The sequence below is a fragment of the Rhamphochromis sp. 'chilingali' genome (genome assembly GCF_963969265.1).
Source record: "Rhamphochromis sp. 'chilingali' genome assembly, chromosome: 2".
NCBI classification, from domain to species: domain Eukaryota; kingdom Metazoa; phylum Chordata; class Actinopteri; order Cichliformes; family Cichlidae; genus Rhamphochromis; species Rhamphochromis sp. 'chilingali'.
The window spans coordinates 54,265,924-54,293,127 of record NC_137930.1 but is presented as its reverse complement, the minus strand read 5'-3'; the positions used below and the strand labels follow the sequence as shown (position 1 = coordinate 54,293,127).

The window sequence follows — 27,204 nt, the reverse complement described above, 5'->3', positions numbered from 1 at the left end:
AGAAACTGATAGCCGGAGGATTCTGCTGCTGATGCACACGAGGCCTGTGCCAACACAAACCCCAGAGGCAGAGAGCTGCTGCATCAGTGCAGAGCCCGGCCGCTCAGTGGTGAATACCTGGACATGGTTCCTGCTGGAAATTAAACAGGCAGGTCACCGTTAAGTGAACCTTTCACGGAGAATGCCATGCATTGGTGATGTATATCTGTGACAGCTGAGGCTTTAGCCTGTAGCAGTAGAATGGTTTGTATTATGGCTTGCATATACACTGTAGTAAAGGGAAACTCTGTTATTCCGGTTTGGAGAGCTGTGTGACAACCGTTAACTTCTTGTTCCTTAATTGTGACACGATTACCTTAAAAAAAATTGTATTTTCTTTTCTTTTTTTGTGGGATCTTACTCTGAAAATAATAATAAAAAAAATATAGAAATACAAATGCACAGCAAAACAACTCCAAGTCATACCACTTATATTGATTTCCTATAAATGAGGTATAATCATGCATGTAGAAATTCTCTCTTTTTTAAAATCCTGGACATACACCAGCTAAACACTCTCAAAACAAACCTCTTTATTTGCAAAGAAAAGCCTGGTAAAATTATAAAATGTGCTAACTTTAATACTCAAAAATCCAAATAACAGAAAAGGGTTTTTCAAAGGCAACAGGGACTTTCGGTTTTAGCGCATAAAAAATATCTAAAAATTATTTATCTCTCTTATCATTAGAAAACAGTGCGAAATGAATAATTACAGACTGCATTAAAAACCCGTATGTTTGTCTTGTCTTCTGTCTCACATCATAATGTTGATAACGTAAACAAACACTGATCATTCTGTGGGAGCCAAGCTTTCTGCTGCTTGTTTATATTCGTGTGCTTCGTGCTCTCGTCGAGACACGAAGACATAAAACAGCTGAAATAAACTGCAGGGATCTGAAGTATAAAAGCCGAACAGGTTTAATCGCCCCTCACATTACCAGCCGCAACACAGGCTCAAAATAAAAAAGAAAAGAAAATGACTAAAGAAAAGTTGGGGTCGGTGTGGTGTGCAGCCAGAGTCATACTCATTATATCTGAAATGTCTCTTTGCGGGAGACTTTTACTAACAAAACAGTCAAAAGCCTCGTTAAGGAATATCTGCACAGCCGGAGAGATGCCGGCGGTGGACAGGACATCGCCGACAAACTGCACGTGCACCGGGCCTCAACCGGTCATTTGGCTCTTTTCTTATTTTACAAGTGAACACATTTAAAATGTGAACAAAGGGACCTCCTCAGAGAAAGAAACATAATGCATACTAAAAGATTACTGCTTCGGGCAAAAAAGCAACAAAAACAAACCGCTAACAGCTTAAAAATAGAGCTAATTCGCTTATTGGTGTCTCTTTTTATTTTATGTTTTAAGAAATTCAATCCTCCTGCTGGCTGAGTATACTGCATCATGTTGCTAAACAAGAGCCACAAATAAAAGTTATAAAATTAATTAAACCTGAAAGAAAGAGAAGAGGACTCGAGAATTTAGATTAATAAAAATAAATGCAGAAACAAATAATAATAATAATAATAATAATAATAATAATAATAATAATAATGTTTGGCCAAATATTAAGGGACTATTGCCGTATACTACCATGTCACCATGTGATATTAATGCGAATCAGACACGCTCGGTTGCGCCAGATTGTAAAAGATTTGGGATTTATTTTTCTCATTTTCGCTGTCTCTCAAACTCTTAGGTAATCTTGACAATATCCTAAAATTAAGGACGTGATTGGAGCCAGCTTAACCAATTTGACTACCGACAGACATAAAGGCCCATCTTGTTTCCTTAACTGCTTCATTCCAGCGTTTTATAGTCTAGAAAAGGCAAATTGCCGGCGCGGCTTCGTTGTACCAGATCTTTGCGCACGAAGCCAAGTAACCTATTTCAGCGAGCATGATGGGCTTAACGATTCATAATTAGGCCAATTCGATATTTACAAGTGCTCATTTTCAAATGGCAAAGCTGCTTAATGATGCTCTGATTCTCCTCCACTGTGAATGGACGTGTGCGCAGTAACGGACCCCCCCTGATAATGCGCTTCGTGCGGGCCTCCACAACATAAACACAAACAAAACATTTATGCAACACTGAAGTCTAACGACGACTGAATTTAGGAGCTGTTGCTGCTCGAATTTCCGGCTTGATCCATTTACACTTGTGCTGTTTTCTCTCTTTTCCCCCACATATTTGGAACACAAATGTTTCCACAAATGTCATTTAATAAGCATCTGGCTTCCCCGGAAAGGAAGGGAAGAGTCCTTTAAAGGTTAATAAAAATATATAATTTTTTTCTCTAAGTAGGAGGTTAAGGTCCTACGCCATGCAACAACGGGAATCAAAGCGGTCATATTCATCCCCTAATTGCATTAATGTCATGTGTTGTATCTCCCGCGTGTTTACAAAAAAAACTGTCCCCCTTCTGAGCTTGACCTCCCATTTCTACTGGCTGCATAATAGCGGAGGTTGAAGCTCGGTGTGGGCCCTACTTCAGACGTGCGTCGAGCCTGAAGGTCGGAGTGCTGCGTGTGTCTGATCCACTGTAGGCTACTGAGGCGGCATCAGCTTGAGGAAGGCATTTCTCTTTACCCCGACAAACCTTCAGGGGGCTTTTAGCATTTGTTCAGTCTGCAGTCTCTGGAAAACATCTGATTCATTTTTTAACCAGTCCCAGATGCGCCAGTGTGAGAGTGTGTGTGCATGAGCGCGGCAGTGTGAGCCTGTCAGTGCGAGAGAAATTTGGGAGAATATCTGCTGTCTGTAGAAGGGGAGGGAAACAAGAACCGTGTGGATTTTTTTTAAAAATATATCTTTTTAGGTATGAACGCAGATACGTGCGTCTCATACTGCGATATGACATCGATGGATTCATATTATAGTACATCTACTGCGCAAAGTAGAGATCACCAAGCGAACCCTTTCAGGACTTTCCCAACCACTGAAACAAAATACAGTCCCACGTTCATTCCGGGTAAAGGGCAGGCTTACGGAGAGAAGTCCAGGAGTCCTTTCCAGCCGGACTGCCAGTCACTGGATGGCGCTGAGGAGGGCACCTTCAACAAATACCAGCTCTTCATGCAGCGACCGACCTGCAAAACTCCCCCGGAAGGCAGCAAGCTGCACCCGGACAGCACACACAACGGGACGCTCATCTCCTGCTATGGTGAGTGCGCACAAGACAAAGTGCGATTTCTGCAGGGAATATATGTGTTGGCCAGAAATTTAACGGAAATGCGAGGCAGGACCGGACATTTGCAAGCAATAAGTGCAATTTATAGTATTGTCTAACACACGGTGTGAAAATAAGCTGTCAAAGTAGAGCAGAGAGGAGGAGAAAGTGTGCGCATTAGTGTGCCATAAGTTCGTTTGTTGAACCCATCAGCCTGACTGGAGAAGCCGAGGTATGAAAAGAAAACACATTTTGAAAAACAGACCTATTTTCTTTGAGCATAACTGGTTCTGACTCAGGAATATAACCTTCACATTAAAGCCCTTAAATCCGGATAATTGCAGAAAAAGTAAATATTAGAAGTAGGCTGATTTTTTTTTTTTTTTTTACAAGTCTAGTGAGATTAAAGGATTTTAGGTACTTGTACATCTGCAAGGTGACTTATAATTAATGCATCAAACCTCTGGGTTTTATTTTGATTTAATGAGGCGCTTTGACCAAAGGCAGTTTGGTATTTTTGTGCCTTTAAATCGACTTTTTGTCCGTTTTTTGCGCACTGACGCTACAAAATAAAAGCACTAACGCAGAATTTTGTTTCCTGTGTCTGTCACTGCATCGCTGGACTGGCGAGCCCGCAGCACCGCTGTGACTATTCTCACTCAACTACAACTGCAGCATGTTATCGTCAACAATAAATTATCTTGATCGCTGACAAATAAACTCAACTCGTGGAATATTGCTGTTATTATTATTATTTGGGGCACTTTGAGACCTGTCTGCGTTACGCGGAACCCTCAGCCTTACAGCCTATGAAACATAAGGCCTAATTTTTGGAGAATTTTTTGGATGTGCAGGGCCTATAATTTTCTTTCCAGCAAGTCCTGCTTATTCTGTGAGAGTAAACACAAAAGGGCAAATTCTTCTTTTTTCAGGTGTCTTTGTTAATATTAATTAATCCATTTGATGGAGGTTTATAAGCCAAAAGCAATGCTTAGTTTATGTCCCTTAATTGTCCGTGTAGTCAACTTCGTACCAAATGCATTTAAATAGCGTTTATAATGAAAGCTTTACAGTTTTGCGACAATCGACAATTCTGGAGCCACGCTTAAGGTCGGCAAAAGAAAAGGTTTTGCTTTTATTAAAATCAAAACAGACAACTTTATTAAGCCGATGAATCCGATTCAAATTATTCCGAGTAACAAAAGGTCAAAAGGGCAATAGGGTGAAAAAAGTAACAGACAGTAATCTTAAATATTTTTATGTCATATCTCTATAATATTCTACATCAAAAATCAGATTTTGGTGAACACTGAGGCAGACCGGTTGGCGTCAATTCCAGATGTTTACCACAGTGATATAGACGAAAACATCTGTTGGGATCACAGCTAAAACTAAGTGAATCGAGTCCTTTGCAGCAATCCATCCTAAATGCATCTAATGCAGTTCTCACTGAAGTTCAGAAAAGTTCCAAAATTTGAGATCTAAAAACTGCTCATTACACATAATGAATAAAAGTGCTTTGGTCTAATTCTGCTCTGCGTGATCTGCGAGGAGGAGACCGGCAGTATACATTTTTGTATAACCACCATCACACAGCCACAAAGTGCAAAGTGTTCTTTTTTGTTCTGAGAAAAAAAAAATGGTGTCACTCTTCACTTTAGTCTGAACTGTCACCTTTTCTGCCTCCAACATTTTCAGCACCCCTGCACTGAACTAAATCGACTTGGCAAGTGCATTGACAGAATCATTTAAACACCATCATTAAATGCAACATTGCCTCCCTTGAGGAGAGCTGTGCAATGTTAATATTGAAAATGTTGCAGCCAGATGAAGGCATCGTGGCTCTGGGGAGGATACTTTGGGGACTTGCCAAAGCCTCAGGCGTCAACAAGGTTGTGCTGTTATGTGTGGTCCTCAATGGGAGATATATTGCTCAATACTGATGCTTTATCTCCATCATGATGACAAAACTGTCTTGTCCCCAAAGGGAATTTTGAATGTGGTAACTTCAGCTACGGCTCTAAAGCTGTTTATGGCAAATCTCTATGTCATTCTGAAGATTTTACATGAAATTGTTTTCATACATCAAAACACCCAAAAGAGAGGCAACCAGCTAGGCCATCTCTTTTAGATATGTATTAAAACTGCCATTTTTTAAATATACATAAAGTGCAAAGAACTGGAATTTTATATTATCGTGGAATGTATTTAATAACTGCTCCATAATATCCACATTTCTTCTTTTAAATTTACACCTTTGATTTAGGAGATCCAAAACCCCTGAAACACCTTTACATTCACATGATTTCAGTGCAGCTCAGTACAATTCATCTGAGAAAATTGTAAAGTTATAGAAATCTAAGAAATATTTTAAAATCCAATTTAAATATTAATCAAAATATTTCAAGCTTTTTTTTTTTTTAATTTTACTTTATTAAAAAATAACATCCAGGTTCAGGTGGTGTGGATATACTCTTAAATCTTGTTTATTAATAATACAACGTTGTCTCATAAACCACGTGTGTAGAAAAAGCAGAAAACAACCCTGACTCAGCAAGCATGAATCAACATGCAGCCGTGCACAGTAGTGGCTCCGATCGGTGGGACTGTTCATTCTAAGCCTACGTTAATCAGGTAGACTGTCCTGCAGTGAAGACAGGGATGGAGCCGACTACCTGCTCACATGGCGATGAATGAAATAAAAATCCCTGGAGCTGATCGAGAGCTGAGGAATGCAGGTCAGCGCCGCAGGAGAGGGCCGCATTAATGCAAGGCAGATGTGCATTACTGGATCCTATAGTTATTATTCATACTCCCCAAACATCAGATCTCCGAAGCTACAGAGAGTCCCCAAGATGACAAAGTGGGACTGGTTTACATAACCCTGTCTCAACAATACCTTGTACAAATAAGCAAGGAGTCAGAAACAGACATGGAGATTGGGTAATGATTTGAGAGACTCGAGAGAAATGAGAGGATTTCCAGGAAAGCGGCACATGTGTGGGAACGACTGTTTACGTGCACAGCACTTTATTGAACTCACTGTTTAATTTTAATTAATTTCAGTTTTTTGCCTTTGATAGGGGCTGCTCGCTTCAGAGAGGAGATCATATTGTTTCATGAACATAAAGCAATCATTAGAGTATTCTCACTCAGTATTTATAAAATGAAAGTAAGGCTTAAAGGTGGCAATCAGAGAGACACTAGTATTGTGGTAATACTAGTACAACTCGGGCTAAAGGCTCATATCCTTTTCGCCTCTTCACAAAATAACCAAAGCAAATTATACACTCCGAAAGTACAACAATTGTCAATCTTTGTACTTTTAAACAACCCCTCCTCCTCCTCAGTGGGACATTGAGCATCCTGTGATATGTAAAACATTTTCTCAGCATATGAAAACCAAAACACAAGCTCAAAAAGTCCTGGCAGCTCTTTAAAAGCGTCCTGTCAAAATACAGTATTCTAAGTACGCATTAAAAGGCTTGGGGAAGTGATGTCACAGGATACACATGTGCTGATGACTAACACATTGTGTTGATTTTAGCAAAAACGCGAGCGCCAGAGTGACACCTGTGATCGTACCAGCATGCTTCTGCGAACCAGAATAAATTCGAATACGTAATGAGTGAATGCTTGGAAGCAGTGGCTCATATAAATGTGTGACTCGGGACGCAAAGGAGCAGCAACTGGCCCGCCATGAAAAGAAATATACATCCATATAGCTTTGGCAACCCGAGATCTTGTACTGTGGGGTGTTGTTTTTCTCAATGTCAAGTTCCTGCTTGTATCTGTTCCTGCATTCACTCTTTCTGCTGTGTTTTGCTGCTTTTATGCTTAAACATTCAGTCATCCCTCTTGCAGGCGAAGGTAACACACATACCAAAAATAAAGCGACTGACTCGGGCCAGCTGGCACACACTGTGGGGCCTGTTGTGCTGAGTCTGGCTCTGTGGCTTCACCTTTACTACTTTCATCAGTTAAATCTGACTCTAACCTAACCTCTGCAGGGTTGTTGAACAATGCGAACATATGGCCGCGCAGGACTGTAGTGTGATCAAAAAGAGACATGGGAATGGCAAGAATTTGCTTGCCACTGTGATCTACTAGAAGAGAGGGATTTTGTAATGACCAACCTAATTGTAATGTTGCAGCATTGCCACATTACATTGCCAATAAATAACATTTGCCAAGAGTGGCAAATGTTATTTATCTTAATGCTTAATATGCAGTTTATATACAGTTCAAACACGTGAATGTTTTTCTCAAGATTCTCCACGTTTAAGAAAGACACTTGTGTTCTTCTTCCACTAGTTTCCCCTCAAACGACCTTAACCCCACAACTATTTTTTGCGCATTTTGATATGAGACAGTGAGCGACCCAGCCCAAGGTAATATGACAGCAGTGAGGTTTAACAGAAAGACTTTTTCTGTTTCCCAGGGAATCTGCATTCTTGCATGAGCCGCTGGCATCGATCTCTCCTCAGGAACATCTGGGAGCCTCCCTTCCACTGAGGAAACAACAGTCAACATCAGGTCTTAGAGCGCGGTGCAGAAAAAAAATAATCCGGGCCGAAGCATGTCTGCGAGCCGACATTAACTGTAAATTAATAGTCACCTGTTGACAACCAAACCTGAAGGAATATTTGACTTTATTTGGTGGAGTGCTGCTGTCAGCTCCGAATGCTTTGAGAGAACATTTCAGAGCACTTTGTTTAAAAGCATTCCCTTCCCTATTTAGTGTTTGGTCATTAACCCTTCCCCAGGTTACTAATTTATAGTGTTTCTTTTATTTGGCTTCACTTGACCCTCCCTGTCCCGTTCCATAAAAACCGAGAGGGTGCCCTGTTGCTTTACAACCAGTTAAATTACACTTTGATGTTTTCTCTCTGTTTTCAGCAGTGATTAAATTGCTGACCCTAGTAAACATCTGACCTCGGCTAAATGAAGAGGTCTGCAGCTTGTCACAGAGAAACTGGCACATTGCGCAGATGGTGCGTTCACATATACGTTGCTGAATGCTCAAACTAGAACAACTGTCAAAAACACATTCCTGTGAATGCCAAAAAAATTCGGAGCCAGCGCAGTGGAATCTTGGCTCCCAAAAGAAAGCAGTGTGTGATGGCTGTGTTCTCCGGAGCAGCGTGCAGAAGAGACAGCTCAGCATGCGGGAAAACTGAAAGATGCTTGTGGGAAAGGATTCTGTGTGGTTAGCGTGACAGAGAGAAAAGGGATGAGTTTGGCATACTAGACAGACAAAAGATGTTGATTATTGCAGATTCCAGTGTAAAATATGGTGGTAAAAGACTGGGTTAAGCTCAGAGACTTAAAGGGAGAGTTCAGCGTGGGAAAATCCCTGATTAAGTCTCTTCTTGGATCTGATGGATGAGACAGTTATTAACACTTATAGGGATGTATGCTGTAGCCAGTTAACTAACTGTAGACTAGTAACTAGTTAAGCCCAAAATACATCTATAAATAGATTTCAGGAAGAGCAAAATACAGCCAGGTGATCAAAACTGACTCGCAACAGTCTCAATTTCTCCTGCAAAATCGCCAAAGAACAACGAAAGAACAACAAACAAAGTTAAGGAATCTTGAGGCAAATGATTGCAAATAGTCAATACTGCTTTATGGGATTTCCAGTGCAATATACTGCAGTATAACAACATCAAATCCCAACCTAAATGAATGGAGAGAGACTCATAACCACAGTTTAAACAGTGTAAGGGGCATAAAAACACACCACTCAGATCTGATGAAATCTGTTTAGATGAGTGACTTTGCCTCAAAAAAATGTTCCCCTTTAACGTTATACTTCCACCACGCTTGAGCAAAGTTTTACCACATTATGGATGAATTTACAACCCAGTCCTGAGTGCTGACACAATCACTGTCACTCGGTTATCCCATCAGAGTGTTGAAAATGGGATATGAGACACAGCATGCCACCACACAACTGAAAGGGTCATGAAAGTTAAATGTGTGTGTGCATCAGTGCAATAAAACTGGATTGAAATATATGTTTCTGGGTTCAGCTGATATAAAGCACGTAGCTCAGGATGGCTCTTTGGATGCAAGGGCAGGACAAAGCCCCTCTTTGGTAGTATCTTTGGCAAATTCCCCTATATATTTCTATTCAGGATTCTTTGATTGTCATACCCTACAATGTTTCTGTTAAAGGGCATGTTTTTTGGATCTATGCACAAAGAACTGAAAATGACAAAGTTTTTACCAGACACAGTCCTGTGACAAATTAAGTTCACCCTTACTGCTTCCATGGGAATTAAGAGGGTAAGTAGGAGCCAGGCACTGCTAATCAAATGCATTTGAATAATTGATCATTAGCAAATGTGACCACCTCTCTAAAAGTAGAAGTTTTAGCACTTTGCTGGTTTGGAGCATTCAGATGTGTGTTAACACAATGTTATCATTACTGTCCCAGAAAATCCACTCCAAGGTCAGAGACAAGAGCGACATTTCAAACTCTACAGTCCTCACTGAGCATGTTAGATGTTAAAGTTCAAGGCAGTACAATTAGAAAAAGACAGAATAAGTATGGCTTGTTTGGAAAGTTACTCTTCTCTCTAAAAGAAAAATTTAAAAAATGGCAGTACGGCTTAGGTTTGCACAGTTGTATCTAAACAAACCACGAGAACTTAGTGACCTTTAAGCAGAGGAGGCCAAAGTGGAGATGTCTGGCTATAATGCACAGTGCCACGTTTGGTGAAAAGAAAATGCAGCAGATCCACACAAACACCTCATACCAATTGTCAAGCATGGTGGTGGGGGGTTGATGATTTGGGCTTGTTTGGCAGCTACAGGACCTGGGCACCTAGGATCACTGAGTCGACCAGTGAACTCCTTTGTATACAAAAGTATTCTAGAGTCAAATGTGAGACCATCTGTCCAAAAGCTATAAGTTGGGCAAAACTGGGGTATGCAAACAGACAATGATCCTAAGCACAGCAGCAGATCTAAAGCAAAATGAGTGAAAAAGAAAAGAATAAAGGTGTTACAATGGCCCAGTATAAGCCCGACCTCAACGTAATTGAAATGCTCCAGAAACCAAAGAGACCTTAAGTTCTTGCTACAAACCTCAAGGCCAGCAAACCTCAGTAAAATGAAGCAACCTTATAAAGAAGAGTGGGCCAAGATTCCTCCACAATGATGTGAGACATTTGGTAAAGTCATACAGAACACAATTATTTCAAGTTATTGCGGGTGAAGGTGGTTCTACAAGCTACTGAATCATGGGGTGTACTTAGTTTTCCTCTTTTACATGACTATATGTTATATATATGTTACTTCCTGGTGGAATTTTTTAGTGACAGGCAAGCAATTTACCTCATCTTTCCAGTCCTTATGCCTTTAGCAGGCTGCTCACGGTAGCCTCACATTTAGTTACGGTTATGGGATTGGCATTGATCAGTGGATCCAATGTCTGGATAAGAAAAGAAATATGTGTATTTAACAAAATGTTAAATCATTTTTTTAATTGCACTGACAAATTGGAGTACCTCCCACACTCCATCCTACCCTTTTCCCATCTCCTCATCTGTGTGCAGCTGCAGTCTCACAGGATATGTGCCCCTTGCTCAGGGGCATAACTGGATTTTCTCTCACAGATGCAAATGCCAGACAGGAACCTGGAGTTGACCTGTCTTACTTTACTAACACTAGAGCCATGCTCCTGCCCAGAGGCAGAATAAAATGACTGTACGTAGCTCGAGGATACGAGGCCAGCTCAGGGGTTGGTGATGTCAGAATATCTGCCTGCATGGAGACTGTAAAAAGACCTGCTGTATGAGGACATGAACTCCAGTTGGGCAACGCTGTGTTGTTCCATTAGTGTTTCAGCCCATGTAGGTCTGAGCCAGAAAGCAGGGAAGGGCTGCAGCAGTTCTGAGGGGATGACTATTGACATCTCATTGTGGGACACACAAGCCCAAAGCGTACTAATCCATGAAAACAAACATGCTTGTTGCAGACAACCACCGCCTAACTTCATCACCCTAAAACTATTCAGTCATCTTGTTAACCACTAAAAAACAAGACTCTGTGACTCACTGTGTGTCAAAAGGTGTCAACTCTTTCAGTGAGGTAACTTTCTAAGAATGACACACAGCGATTACTGACGTTACTCAGAAGAAAAATGCAATGTAACAAAAGCAAATGCATGCATACAAGCCCATAACTTTCAATCATTTGGCACTTCCTAACTCTGAGAAAAATTCTGTTGGATTAAAGTAATGGTGGTGTTGCACAACACTCACAAGTCTGTTTATATGGAGGAGACCATTATGCGCTGGTTTCAGACCAATACAGTTAGGACAGGGCACTCTCCATGCCCATTTGCAGGAAAGGCAAACAGAGGCTGACCGAGCACACTGTTCTCACTGGCCTGCAACCAGAGCCCTTCTGCTTATTTATTCACACGGCTGTTTGTTTATTGAAGGAGAAGGGACAGCTTTCTTCATCTCTTAAAAGGAAACAAAAAGCCAGCATGTGCTGACAGGAACAGAGCAAGGTCTGTAACAAAATGGATGCACTGAAAATTGAAGGTGACAAACACAATGTTGTTTACATCTCAGGGGGAAGGCCGTGGGGTAAGCGTGGTTGCCCCCATACACAAGGCCCGCCATACACACGGCCCGAGACGCACAGGATTTTGTGTGGCTCGGATTTCAGGTGGCGTGATTGAGAGATGTGAGGGGAGAAGGGCTCGAGGGTTGTGTCGCAGGTCACACCAATGCGTCGTGACATATCTTTCAAACTTTCTTTCCTGCTGCACACAGACGAGGCCTTTGAACCTTAAAATAAAACATCACAGAGATGATGTGTGCTTAAAGTAAATGTCATTTGGCGGGGATGCTGTAATGTGACGATGAGCAGACACTCTTGGTGGCTTGAATGTGATCATTCAGCCACATTTTAAAGACACGTTGCTCTAATGAATGTTCTAACTGTAAACGTGGGACTATTACTGAGAACACATGGCGGTTTTTATTCATCTGTGAGATGGTCAGAAAGATAACTGTCTGTTTATTATTACACAAATGAACTGATTTCACAGTAAAGCCACACTTTAGTCAATTTTGAGAATGTTTTCTAAGTTGTTAACACCTTATAATACGAACAGCGACCAAGGGTGTAATTGATATTTAATCAAATGGAATTTCAGCACATTTCATTTAAACTTACAAGGCAATTATATTTACATACAAATACTTAAAGGTTGGTACTCTAGAAAGAAAGGGGGTAACAAGTTAGGTTTTTACAGGAAAAAAGAAATAATTATACTGTCAGTAAATTTAAGTCGTGTGTGAGTAATTTTAAGAACTACGTAAATATCGTTAAAACGTTGCACTTTTTGGGTTGCATTATGGAGTTACTTAATCTTGTCTTTTTATATCTTTATATTTCTACATTGTTATTTAAAAGTCCTAATGATGGTGAGCATCATGGTTCATAATTTTGTATTATTTAATTGTCCTTCTCTTGTAATTAAAAGGCAAGGTACCTACATTTAAGTATTTATATATAAATATAATGACACTGTAGTTTAAATAAAAATACACTGAGATTCCATTTAATTACAGGGGAATTACACCTTTAGTTGTGGGTATAGTTATAAAGTATTACCTTCATCTTTTAATGCTTCACCCAAACGCTTGTATTTTCACATTTTAAATTCCACATTAAAGTTTTGAGCAGTAACAGGAAGCCACAGAAGGAGTACTTGAGCGATTTAGTGCTCGAGAGCATTTTGAACTAAAAAAGAACGTATAAAATTTGTGTGGTGCCCCTTTAAAAGAACAAACTGTTAAAAATAAACGCTTTGACCTCTTCTTTACTTTTCTTATCTCCAAAATACAGGAAAGGACAGCAGCAGCCTGACAGAGTCTGAGTTGCCCCAGAGCGTCGACCCTCCTGGGATGGAAAGCAGCTACCTGAACCTAAAGGACACTGGAGTGAAGGGGCAGAGCGAGCGCCCGGGGTCGGACCTTTCTAGCCCACTGGAAAAAAGCGAGGCCGAGAGCAACAAAGGCAAGAAGAGGCGCAATCGCACTACGTTCACCAGCTACCAGCTGGAGGAGCTGGAGAAGGTTTTCCAGAAGACACACTACCCTGATGTATATGCCCGTGAGCAGCTGGCACTCAGGACAGACCTGACAGAGGCCCGTGTACAGGTGAAGATGAAGTCAAAACAGAGGGTTACGCTTGAAAAGCACCTTTCTGCATTGACATAATCTAAGAAGTCCTTTATTTATAAGAGAAAATGAATCTCTGCCATCTAATCAAAATATCACCAGATTTTATTTATGTCATCGAAACAAATTACTGTAATACACAATTAATCTACTTTATGACATATCCCCGTGTTGTTGTTGTTCCTATATCAATCACAAAAATGTTGATCCAGGATCAAGATTGCAGCTGACCAAAACTATCACTAGCAACTTGATAATATATTTATTATATTGTATACATTAATTAATAAAAACAGTTGTAATGCTTGTCCCAGAAGAGACTTTTATATGAACAAAATCATTTCTTTTCATTTTCCTCGACAGTCCAAAGCAACATCACAACAGTGTGATTGGTTAGTTGCGCTTGTGGACAAACATAATTATGATGATGTAAGAACAACACCAGCATAGAGATGTCAGACAGACTGGGTCACATGCATACCCCCCCACTCAGAGTCATGGTTCAGGGAAAAACAAACAAACAAACATTAGGTGTTTTGATTCTATTGGCACTGTAATAAAACATATGGTTTAGGAATGAGCATGATCGTGTTAAAGACAATGTTGCATTGTGAGTGGGAAATTAACAACTGTCTGTCCACTGGAGAACTTTGAGACTTTAATACAAACATATGTCATTTCCGTGCACTTGCTGAAGCAGCTGATGGTGTCCTTCTGTCTTGTTAAGACAGTTTCCATGAGTACAGTTGTTTGCACGCTGATAATCATTGGGGGAACTGACAGGGAAGGCTGAGAGTTACAAAGACTGTTCCTAGCATTAGACAGCAAAGCCTATTGTTCTCCATCTGTCTTTGTGCCTGCCAGTTTTAGATCAGAGTGGGATGGAGGAGACTTAGGGAATACGCTGCTCTTAGCACTTACACGGTGTAGACTCTGGAAAGGGTCAGAGGCCAAGGGTTTCTCCCCACACCGCCATGTTTAAACTACTTCGCTGCACAGCTCTGGAGGCAATGAGGGAAAACACATGGAACACCATCAAAGCTATTTTGGCATGGATATAAAAAACACTTTGAGATGCCAGTTTCAATTTCCACACATAGTCCGAGACATAGTCAGGGACAGAGAACCGGGCCTGGTCCTTGTGGTGGTACAGTAAAATAAGTACATTCATGTTGCATTCACACAGACCCATCTATGCCCCAGATGAATATAATTAACGTCTTCATCTGACAGGCACACTGCAGACTCTGTTGAGTCACTGTGAGGTTTGACCCATACTTCTAAAATCAAACCCTAAATATGCACGCAATCAAGACTAAACCCCACAATTTCAACTGAAGGTACATTGAGACAAAGTCCAGGGATATCCAATTGTTGAATACCAAGGGGCACTCGATGCTCGGAAAGCTATCGAGAATCCTTTTCATCTGCAAAACAACAGCAATTGAAATCCAGAATACAGATGTTTTCTGCCAAATTGCTAGTGTCAAGGTCCTACGGTTTCATCCTCAGTTTTGATGTTGAATGTCTTCATAAAATCAGGCTGCAGCTTTCCAATAACACAATCTGTGACTTCTGGTGCCATTACTTTCTTTAGAAGCAATTAGCTCAGAGCCTCGTGACTTGAACTTCACCATACGGCCTACTTTTTATTGAGGAGGAGGCTGTACGTGATTGACTGCTGAGGCAGTCTATCAATTGCAGTGGTCCTAGATGACAGAGATGAGGTGAGACGGCTGGACTTCAAAGCTGCTTTTGGAGTTGTTGACTCTGCCCTCCCTTTCTCCCTCTTCCTTTCTCTCTGCCTGCTGGCTCTGGAGCATAAATAAAGCTCTTTAATGGCTCTGTAAGCTGCATTTCGCTGTCAGCGTCTTTAGCAATTACTGTATCACCGCCAAGCTATTTGAGCTCCAAGACCACTGAGCCACCTTCCTTGCAGATGTCTGCTAAAATAAAATAAACAGGAGTTGTGAGTGTGTGTAGTTGGTAAATAGCATCATTTTGGGTTTTATATATTATTAACCACTGGTGTTCATCATGACAAACAATTAAGACAATTTATGTTAATTGGAAAACTGCTTGCACAAAGACAGCAGTGACCAGTTTCTCAAGAACTGCATGAATTTATAAGTCAGGGACTATGAGAGATGGAGCAGCAAGGGACACATCTGACTCCACAATGTTCCCCGAATTATCTCTCTGCCAAACTATTTGGCAGGGGTCTTGTTCCTACTGCCGTTCAAAGGAAAAGCTACGTAGAGCAAACTCTCTGTGAAACATTACACACTCAGAAACCAAGACAAGGGAAATATATGTGCTCAGAAACTGTTTATGAAAAAGCTTCCAGTAAGTGCTTGAGAGGGTCCAGGTTAAAATACTGCATTTTTTGGAGAGCAACTTTGAAATGTGAGTATAACATGGTATGCAAATGTGTGTGATTCTGTGTGTATGTGTGTGCACGCCTGGTCCACTGCTCTTGTCTGCACGCCTCTCAAAGGTCAGAGGGGTTAGCTGCGGAAAGCCGAGGGCTTAGGCATCAGGAAATTAAACATGAAATGAAAACAAGCTCCAGTTTGAAAGTTCTCCCATCTCACTTTCCAATATCCCCACTTCCCCTCACTGACTTAAAACGGAGGGAGGAGAGAGACATGGAGAGAGGGGTCGGAGTTGGGGGCGGGGTGGCGAGGGACAGAAGAGCCTGAGCTTCAACACAGGAGTGGGAGTACAATAACGGCGCTGGGTGACTGACAGCAGAGCTTTGAAATATGCGATTTTTAAATATTTTTGATAACAATCTAAGACCAGAATCAAGAAGGTCATTCATCAGGCTCTGTTGCTATTCTGACAACATTTCCTCAAAGAGTTTTATAAATATTTAAATGAAATGTGACTATTTTCATAATACAGGTAACCAAAAATTAAGGCTAGTTTACAAAGACGGAGGGAAGGGCAGTACGACTCTGATGGTTGATCCAGTAGATGCTCTTGTCCTGCATGTATCTAAATATTATAAAAATCCAGGAAGTCTAGCTACATATCATGTGGTGCCAGCACAGTATGAAAACTGAATGAGGCATCTCTATTTGTCAAAATCACAATTAAAATTAAAAACTTAGGTTTGCTGAGAAAGAAACACGTATTTTTCGTGCAGGGCCCTGAAAAATTCTTGAAGAGTCTGAAATGGCTTTAGAATATAAGTAAGTTTACATTGTGATTAACTGTTTACAATGTACCTGGCTTGTACCAATCACTGTTGTATCAATAGACTGTTACATTTACTATAAAACTAAATGAGGGTACCGTGGACATCATAAAGACCTTGTGGTTTACCTGTGGCGAGTTAGTAAATGGACAAACTTATACGCCATCTTTCAAACTTTGCCAGAATTGCATATATCTGGAGGAAAATTGAGTCCTTGAGCTGGTAATACATTAATCACATTAGTAACATATCTTTGTAGAACTGAGGCTGTAATGAAACTTAATGTTGCTGTTTTCATGTTGGGGCTTATATTTGGAAACTTGTGATATTATGAGCTTGTGCAACCAAAGAGCCACCAAAGGAAAGGCATGACAAATCTTAAACAATAATAGATCCCAAATCCTCAGGAGGAGTATAAAATAGACCCACAAACCTACTTCCAAACATATGATATAATTCAAAGGGCTCCAACCCCTCACCTTGACATTGGGGTTCAGTCACAACCTCACATATCAGCTTACCACTCAGTAAGGGTGAGCTGTTCTCTAATCTCACCAGCTGACCCAAAGAATGTCGGAGTCAGACGAGACTTCTTTACGTCAGTTTCTTGCAAAAATACAGACATATGGATATGTTATTCACTTTGACTTTGCTAGGAGGTCAATGCATCTAAAAAAACGAGACGATGAGTTTGCAGGTTAGGGTGCTTATAGGTGGTCTTATCTCATATGTTTAAAGTCAAGTCCTTACTATAAGAAAATCAGCATTTTGCAAATATGCATTTGTACGACAGTGCTCAATTCTGCCACCAAACTTTATTGTTGACTGAGAGAAATGGCCAGAGACAAGAGTGGGGATTTGAAGGGGATGACTGAAGGGAAATTGCATGTCAGGGACTGTGAAAACCACAAGCTGATTGGGCTGGGAATCAGCCCAACAATCCAAGTCCTAACCCTTGTGTCAAACCGAGGCTGCCCTCTCTTTTCTCTTTGAAGAAGTTTCCCCCTTCTCTCCAGGGAGGATAAGATTCAAACAACCAACAAATAGATACAGATAAACATGTGGAGACTCCCAGTAACCCCCTCTGCTTTTTCTATTCTCTCGCAAGGAGATGTGAGAAAATTCTACAGAAAAAAAGTTTAACGAAAGATGCAGTTGCTGTGATAATCTGTATGGTTTAATCTGTATCTGTTGACTATTTTGAAACATACAGTACTGTATAAAAGTCTTGGACTACCCTTTATTTCCTTATATTTTGCTTCCAAGGCACCAGACTTTCTCAGAAGTTTTTAAAATGGTCTAAGGTTTTGTTTGGACATTGGCTCTTTTTTCTCTCTCATTTTCAGTCCAATCTTTCTAACTGACCATTTTTAGATGAATGTTTTTTCTTGTTTGTTAACCCAGCTAACAGTGACTTATGCATCACTCAAATATAAAAAAAGCATCTAACTCAAGGGATATGGGGACTCAAGGGAACTCAAGGGAACCAGTGTTGTATGTAAAACGCATCTTAGTAAAGAATCACTTTTAAATTTTATCTTTAGGCACTTTTTTTACTAGCCAACTGTTACAAAAGCGCATCATTTGTTCATATTTATTTTATTGAATCTACAAAAAATGCCAAAGATAACACACCATGGCAGAAGAAGTGGCAAGTCTATCAAAAGGTCAGGTCCTTAAAAAATAGGGGGGGAAATCCAGCAAATACCTGACACAGGACATGTGAGATCCGTCCATCTACTGTTTTACTGGAACCACATCAGAAATTGCCTGAGTGGAGGGGTGGCTGTCAAGAAGTCATTCTGAAGGTAGAGAAACAGGGAGAAAAGGCAGAGGTATGCCACATTACACAAGAACTGGACTGAAAATCAGTGACAACAGCTCTTCTGGAGTGATGAAGGTAGATTTTATATTTCTGGTTGTCGATATGTACGGAGAAAGTGAAGAGAGAGGTAGTGCAGCCTCCTGTACAATACAATGGAGGCTCTGTCATGGCTTGGAGCTGCATTTCAGCCCATGGTGTCAAGGACCCAGTGAGATTTTGATGCAATATCGTCTGGAAAGCATCTCATTGGCAGCAGCTTCAACATCACAATGATCACAAACATACTGACAATGCAGTAAAAGTATACCTGGATAGAAAAAAAATACACTGTAGAACACTACTGCTTATGTAATGGCTTCCCCAGAGCCCAGACCTCAAAATCTTCACAGAGAATAGAACAAAAGACCGCTAACACCCAAAAAAGACCTTTAAATGTCCTTCAAGAAGCCTGAAGAACTATTCCCACAGACCGCTTAAAGAAACTACACGCAAGTTTGCCTGAGAGAGTTCAGGTTGTGTTGAAGAATAAATGTGTTCATGCCTATGCCAAATAAAACAGTACTTTTGCAAAGTACTGTTTTATTTGCTAATCATCTTCTTTTCATTTTAGTTCCCAAAACAATAGGACACACAACTGGGCTACATAAAACAGAATAGTACTAAGTTTGCAACTGAATATTATTTTCATTGTTTGTTATTAGAACAAATGAATTCTTCATTTATTAAAACATTAATTATTTTACCAGGTAGTTGTATGTGTGTAATCAATATCTAGTATCTATTTTTCCTTATTTTTATCCACACTCATCAATATCGTGTAACCCTAGATAAGGAAGAAACCTTTGGAAGAGCAAAAGTGATGAGATTTGTCTTCCAGTATGTAGAACATCATGAATTTCTACAGTGTATTAGGCATCACATCAATTAACACTAAGATTTTAGGGGGGAAATGTTCTTGGGGAGTTCTTTTAGGCTTCAGCCTTCATAGCCATCTTCTACTTTGCAGTCATGGAGAAGTGGACTAAGCAGCCTGCACTTGGTCTGTCAGTAGGTTCCCGAAAGCTCAACCCTCTGAGAAGTAGCAAGTCTACAAATCTGAAGAGCAGTAGTCATTTCATGTGCTACAAACAATGCTCAGTAAAGCTAATGATGAATATACACACACGTACATATACTCTATGCTCATATATACAGTATATAAGATAAGATAAGATAAGATAAGATAAGATAACCTTTATTAGTCCCACACGTGGGAAATTTGTTTTGTCACAGCAGGAAGTGGACAGTGCAAAAGTTATGAGGCAAAAATTAGAATACAATAAGAATAAATACAGTACACAACTGTACAGAATAGAATAAAATAAAATACTATATACAGTAGAATAAAATAAAATAAATATACAATAAGATAAAAATAGAATACAAATACAAATACTATATACAACTGAGTAAAAATACAACGATGACAGAAAGGATTATTGCACTTAGTATTATTGCATATGTATGGATGTGTGTGCTTGATCAGTTAAAGTCTTTATTATGGAGTCTGACAGCAGTGGGGAGGAAAGACCTGCGAAATCTCTCCGTCCCACACCGTGGGTGCCGCAGTCTCCCACTGAAGGAGCTGCTCAGTGCTGTCACAGTCTGCTGCATGGGGTGGGAGATGTTGTCCATCAGGGATGACAGCTTAGCCGCCGTTCTCCTGTCACTCACCACCTCCACTGGGTCCAGAGGGCATCCTAGAACAGAGCTGGCCCTTCGGATCACCCTGTTCAGTCTCTTCCTGTCCCCAGCAGAGATGCTGCCGCCCCAGCAGACCACGCCATAAAAGATAGCAGAAGCCACAACAGAGTCATAGAATTTCTTCAGGAGTGGGCCCTCCACTCCAAACGACCTGAGTCTCCGCAGCAGGTACAGCCTGCTCTGCCCTTTCCTGTAGAGGGCGTCTGAGTTATGAGTCCAGTCCAGTCTATTGTTCAGATGAACACCAAGGTACCTGTAGCTGTCCACAGCCTCAATGTCCATACCTTGGATGTTCAGTGGTTGCAGTGGAGAATGCTTGTGCCTGCGGAAGTCTACCACCAGTTCCTTGGTTTTACTGGCGTTGATCTGGAGGTAGTTCAGCTGGCACCAGTCCACAAAGTCTTGGGTCAGACCTCTGTACTCCTTGTCGTCCCCATCAGTGATGAGGCCGACTATTGCAGAGTCATCAGAGAACTTCTGCAGGAAGCACTGGGTGGAATTGTGGGAGAAGTCTGCAGTGTAGATGGTGAAGAGGAACGGAGCCAGAACCGTTCCCTGTGGGGCCCCCGTACTGCAGACGACCCTGTCCGACACACAGCCCTGAGTCCTCACATACTGTGGTCGGTCGGTGAGGTAGTCCAGGATCCAGGTAGTGAGGTGATGGTCCACTCCAGAGTTCACCAGCTTGTCCTTTAGAACCGAGGGAAGAATAGTGTTGAAGGCACTGGAGAAATCAAAGAACATGATTCTCACAGTGCTTCCAGCGGTCTCCAGGTGAGCGAGGGAACGATGTAGGAGGTGATATATATATATATATGTCCTGGTCAAAAGTTCAACATTTGTTCCATGGATTATACAGAGGATTCCCCACTGGATCCCACTGTGCTGACATGTGGGAGAGAGCACACCTTTCTCAGAGTGATTTATGCACGGCTACAGGCCCAGATGTGGATCTGTCGACGCGGGCAGCCTGAAGGGAGGCAGACGTCTGTGTATCAAAGGGAGGAGCTGAAACATGCAGCACCAGGGGAGACTCACCATTTTCACATCAATAGCTCAGTGTGGACGGCACTTTAAAGACACGTCAAGTCTTAAAATCGGGTCTCGTACTTTCATGTGCGGGAGAATTTATTTGCTTCACTGTCCTCATTTTATGTGGTCTTTTACTTTGTCTTTCTTAGCAAGAAGATGGCCCAGTTTTCTGTGGGAAAAACTAAAGCACTCTGTGTACTTTTTAGGAGCTTTAATGGCCTCGTTTAAGAAGGATATTCACATTTCTGTTTGATAGTGTTTGGTCTCTATTTGGTTAGAGGTATTTTCCTGATAGTCTGTTTTCTTCGCAGGTGTGGTTCCAGAACCGCAGAGCCAAGTGGAGGAAGAGAGAGCGTTTTGGCCAGATGCAACAGGTCCGCACGCACTTCTCCACAGCTTACGAGCTGCCGTTGCTCACTCGACCTGAGAACTATGCACAGGTAAATGTTCAGTCCTCAGTGGTGTGCACATTACAGATACACCTGATGGCAGATATCAGAATTGCAGTTAGGAAGTGTGAAATTTGCTCTCTCTTAACGTTTCTTCGGTCTAAGTGTTAAATTTGAGGGCTTCTACTATTAACAGCAGCTGATGTGGCAAAAAAATCAAATCAAATCAAAAATAATTCTGTGCAGGTGACTATTCCCTCGGGATGAATAAAGTATTCTGATTCTGATTCTGATTACTATGGCGGGACTAATATTTTTCATGTGTTCATTTGAAACAACAGTTATTATGAAAATATCTCCTCCTTTTCTTCTCCAGATCCAGAACCCTTCATGGATAGGGAGCAGCAGCGGGGCATCTCCGGTGCCCGGTTGTGTCGTGCCTTGTGACTCTATGCCCTCCTGCATGCCCCCTCACCCTCACGGTCCTGGAGGCGTCTCTGACTTCCTGGGTGTACCAAGTCCAGGAAGCAGCCACATGGGACAGACTCATATGGGCAGTCTGTTTGGGGGCGCTGGGATCGGTGGGGGAATCAATGGCTATGATCTCAATGTTGATCCAGATCGAAAGTCCTCCAGCATAGCTGCGCTGCGTATGAAGGCCAAGGAACACAGTGCAGCCATCTCCTGGGCTACATGATGTTCCAGCCCGATCCCAACCTGCCCCCATAAGGCCCCTGCCCCGGAGCAGCCGTCAGCAAGCACTATGGGGGGAGGAGGCGAGCACTAATGATAACACAGGTCAAATGAACAGGGAGAGACTGTGGAGATAACAGAGGCCACCGCAGCTGCCGATGCAACCAAGACAACTGTGTCTATGATAATCAGCAGATGCTGAAAGTGAGAGACAAGCAGAGGTGTGACTTAGATGAGAATATCACCTAGATGTTCATTCTTGATTCCTTGATCTCTCAGGTCTCATGCAACTATGGTGTTTACACCCCAATAAACCGTTTAACATGACGCTGTTTTCAGTAAAATTCAGCAAACCCAAACCTGGTTTTATTAATGTCCTCATAGCCTTATAGCCTATAATGCCAAGTACGGTATCGTCATTTAAAGAGCAGATCTTGATTCACATCATTTGCCTTCTTCATCCTATCTTTTATACCGACCATCCCACCACACACCATTCTGTTCCACTGCATAAACCAGTTCATTTCTGTACATTTCACTAGTATGTTGTTGGGAGTTTATTTCCCTGCAGAGAAGGGCAGAGTAAGTGAACAGAGTCTAACTGAGCGAGAGCAGACATGGCCTGCCAATTGAGTCTGGGTGGAGGGCAGGGCTTGGATTGGCAGCAATTTCAAATGAAGTTGTCATTTCCCTCCCAGGGTTCCCTCCACAGGTTCAACTAATAGGCTCAGGCTTCAGGTTACAGGAAATGGTGTCTCCATTGGCACAGGAATGCACAGCAGCAACCTTCAACACCAGCTTACCACGCCAGCTCTAATCAGCAACCAGCAGGAATAGACACAGTTAATTAGCATCAAAATGAGCCTTTCTGCCCTGTGAAAGCTGCAGTACATCACAGTCTACATGGTGAGGACATACGGCACACACACAGAAGTGATCGCTTCATCACTAGACGCGGGCTCAGCAGGGATGAAGGTTCGATTCATAGCTTGGTAACAGAATCTTATACATGCCAGAGACTGCAGGCCAAATCAGTGGGCCTAATCGTCCCGAAGAGCATTCAGTAATGTTTGGTCAATGTGATGACATTAGAGCTGGACTACAGGAATGTGGTGAGCATGTCCAGTGATTGTAGGGGTATCTGTGTGTGTGTTACCCCGCCGGAATAAGCTTGTCACCAGAGCTGGGCTCCAGGCCGAGGCTAGAGACAGGCTTCATTAGCTTTTTGGCTGATCTCTCTATGACGCATGCTGGGCTACATATCGGTTTTCTTTCCTCCTGCGTGGATGATGGCAAGAAACCCAGTGTGACGTCTTAAAATGTCTCGCTGCCCAAAACCCAAAGATATTCAGTTTATGGTAACATAAGATAAAGTTAAACATCAATTCAACAGTTTGTTTGGTGCTTTTGCTTGACAAATGACTTCATTGATCAAGTGTATATGATTATAGTGGTTGAGTTACTGTGACCCACTGCTGCAGTCACATCTGAGATTTCAGCAATATAAAAAACCCTCTTTTAATGGTGATACTTGTCTATTCAACCACTAAATGTTGCGTCAGCATCTCAAACCAAAACAAAAGGGCCCGCTGGCCACTGCTCACCTCCCTCATTTCATATTTCAGTTACAGTTAGGAAGGTATTTTACATGACAGCCAAAAACACCAAAATCCAGTCATGACAGCAAACCCAGTTTAATCTCAGTGACAGTGACAGGCCCACACCTTGCATGGCTCTGTCCTCTTAGTGGTTGCTTACTGGTCTTAATCTTCAAGGTTTAGTTTCCTGGACTTGGAATAATTCTAGTCCTGGACTAAAACGTTTTTCAGCGGGGATCCTTATCAACGTTTTCTTTTAGTCTTGAGCTAGGCTTAATACAAGCCTAGGACTGATACAAGCAAACGTGCTACATAAGAACTGTCCATTTACTACTCCTCTGCTCTCTGTCTCACTGTGTGTACAGTGCGATGGAAACAAGCACAAGCAAAAGAGAGCAAAACAACAGGATTCAGATAATCTGAAATGATGTGACTGCACAGAAAAAGATGGATAAAATACTTATTTGCTTCTTGGGAAAAATGCTGATTGCTCAGCCTCTACATTGTCTTTTCATTTTTAGTGTCATTCTGGTCTCTTTATGAAGACGTCCCAAAGAGAGGGACTCACATGCACTAGCATGTACAACCATGTTTTCCGTTCAGAACATCAAAAATGTTAACGTTTACCTTTGTGTGTGCAAGGAAAGACCATTTAAGGAGGACCAGATGATGATGTCTGTATTCTCTTTATATATTCCCTGCAGAGGGTACTCAAACCTCAGCAAAGTAAAAGACAAGGACCTCTAAGATTAGAAATGTGTGGCTCAATCCTTACTTTGTCAAGTTGACCTTGCGTTGCCGGTACTCCCTCAGTGCTCCACTCCTCTGCAGCTCCGTCCGTGTTGATACTACTGAAATAAAGCAATTGAAATCCGTGGTTGTAATGTCATATTGTGTGAATATGAACAATATAAATAATATTGTTCATTTGCTTGTACATTTGTTTTGCTTATTTGTCAAATAATGGACCACAAGAGATAAGCCAATGAAGTATTACCTTAATATTGCCGAGAAATGTAAAATTATGTTCTTTGTTATTTTGAAAAGTAGCCATGGAAGAAAGGCTGAAAACTTGTTCACATTTTGTTTATGGCTTTAAGCGTTTTTTTGTATATTAATCAAATATTTCCATGTATGATTGTGCCAGTGCAATAAGTTATTGCACTTAGATTGTCCGAGTTTTTTTTTAATCATTATTTTTGCCTATTCCACTGGGACGCTTCCTTTAATAAAGCCAGAGACTACGTGGTTTTGGTTTTGTCCCAGGAGAAACTAAGAAAAACTAAAAAAAGAGAAAAAAAACGAAGCCCGTCCATATTTAGCGCTGCTCATGTGCTGTATTTTTGTACAGAAGTAACTCGCTGTGTTTGTTAATGATGGTTTCTAAATGATTTTGAAATAAATTGATCTCCAGTGGTAGAATGAGTGCAAATAGTTTTGTTTTTCTTTCTTTGAAAGGTTAAGAAATTTAACTCATGTCCACCACAATCATTTTCTGAAAGAGAAGGAGTTTGGTTTATTTGGGCTGTTTCTTTGGGTGAGTGAATGCTGGCTGTAGGATTGTATTTAACGGATAGATGGACAGCGACTTGTAAACAATTATTAAACCGACACATTGAAAAACCAAAAGTAGTGGCTCTATAGTTATAACTTTTGGAGCTACTTGGTGTTTTTGTCCTTTGTGAATTTGGGAGCAGCTGAAAACATTTCTTGAATAAACAATAAGAAATAATGTTGTGCAATGTTTTATGTTTTCAGCAGTAGCACAATAAAGAGAAAAGTAAAATTTTCAGACTCTAAAAACACTCAGCAGTGTACTGCATGATCACAACAGTGACCTACGAACTTTTCATACAGTATATGCAAAAAAAGCACTGACAGTAGAACCTATTGTTTAACTGTTTATCTATGGTCAGCTAGTTAAGAGTAGATCATATTTCTTCCATACAGAGAGAAATCATCTTTGTTGGTTTCTTGTTAAATTCAGAATCCGTTTAAAATGTGTCTCCTTACATAAAAAGTTCTGAACGATCAGACCTCATAATAGTTACCTCAAATCTCAAAAACATCAACATATTTCCATTTGAATGCATAAACATTCTGTCTTCTGTATCTCTTCTCTTTCTCCTCATTCCCAAACCAGTCACGACACATAGCTGCTCCTCCCTGAGCAGGGTTCTGCCGGAGGTCTCTTCCTGTTAAAAGGGAGTTCTTCCTCCCCGCTATTAGTAAATTGTTGTTCACATGGGATCATGTAATTGTTGTGGATTTCTCACTAAAATTGTAGGGTCGTTTCTTTATCTTGCAACATAAATAGCTCTTATGGTGATACAAGAAAAAAATGTAACTGAACTGAACATAAAATTACACGCATTTATTAACATAAATAGAAAAATACAATAGGTGCCTCTAAAAATGAAATAATTAACATTTTTAGTGATGTGTGTGTGCGAGTGTGGATGTGTGTCTTTCTGTCTTTCTGTGTTCTTGGGGTTGATATCCGATTCCATCCTTTTTCTCGCATCAACAGCGTCCAGATGGGATGCTCTGCCTAAGCCATTAGACTGAAAGTTAAGCCTAATAGTTTGAATGTGCTTTAAATACCTACAGGTGGTCAATCTAGCTGTAGCCAGAGCTAGAATAAACTGAGATGTAAGAAAATATAGAACCTCTTTTCACACAGATGTTCTTTGTTTTTGCTTTACAAGTCATGAGACAAGACAGTGTTCAGGAAATCTTTTCTTATAAATGCTCCAAAATATCTTTCCTACACTGCAAAATCTCTGTGTGTAATCAATCCCCCCGTTATTACCCTTTGTTCTGAAAATCCTTCAGAGAAGGAGCAACCACTTAGAACAACTCTCATGTAAGAGGAAGAGAAAGCATGGCCAGGAAAAAAAGAATAAAAACAATTATAGAAAACCTGTGGCAATTCACATCATGCCACTGCTTTGGTCTTTGGCCTGGAAAAAAAGAAGAAAAAAACATTGCACTGAGGCACATCCATTTCTGTTTGCTCCCAGAAACAAATGCTAACTTTTCCACTGCGCCGCAACAGTTTACTGGAGCACTTCGATCACGTTACAATGGCAGAACTCATGAGACGCCTGCTGTCACCCAATAAAGCTTCCATGTCTAGCAGAGGAACTGGCAATCGTGAATACGAGTAAAACGGCTTCATTGCAGGCTTGCACATTTCAGACAAAGCATACAGATTTTTCAGAACAACGTAATAAGTAAAGTTTACTTAGACTAGAAAGTGCTCTTTAAAATTCTAAATGGTCTGCACTTATGAGGCAC

The 27,204-nt window shown here is 41.1% G+C and overlaps 1 protein-coding gene across 1 annotated transcript; it reads left to right on the top strand.

The window, feature by feature from the left end:
* The first annotated feature begins 2,544 nt into the window (after positions 1–2,544).
* Positions 2,545–25,594, top strand: LOC308392847 (homeobox protein aristaless-like 4). Its single transcript, XM_080876121.1, has 4 exons — positions 2,545–3,202; positions 13,088–13,401; positions 21,536–21,664; positions 21,990–25,594. The coding sequence occupies exons 1-4, from the start codon at positions 2,860–2,862 to the stop codon at positions 22,308–22,310; spliced, it is 1,107 nt and encodes a 368-aa protein (XP_080732247.1). The 5' UTR covers positions 2,545–2,859; the 3' UTR covers positions 22,311–25,594.
* The last annotated feature ends 1,610 nt before the right edge of the window (positions 25,595–27,204 follow it).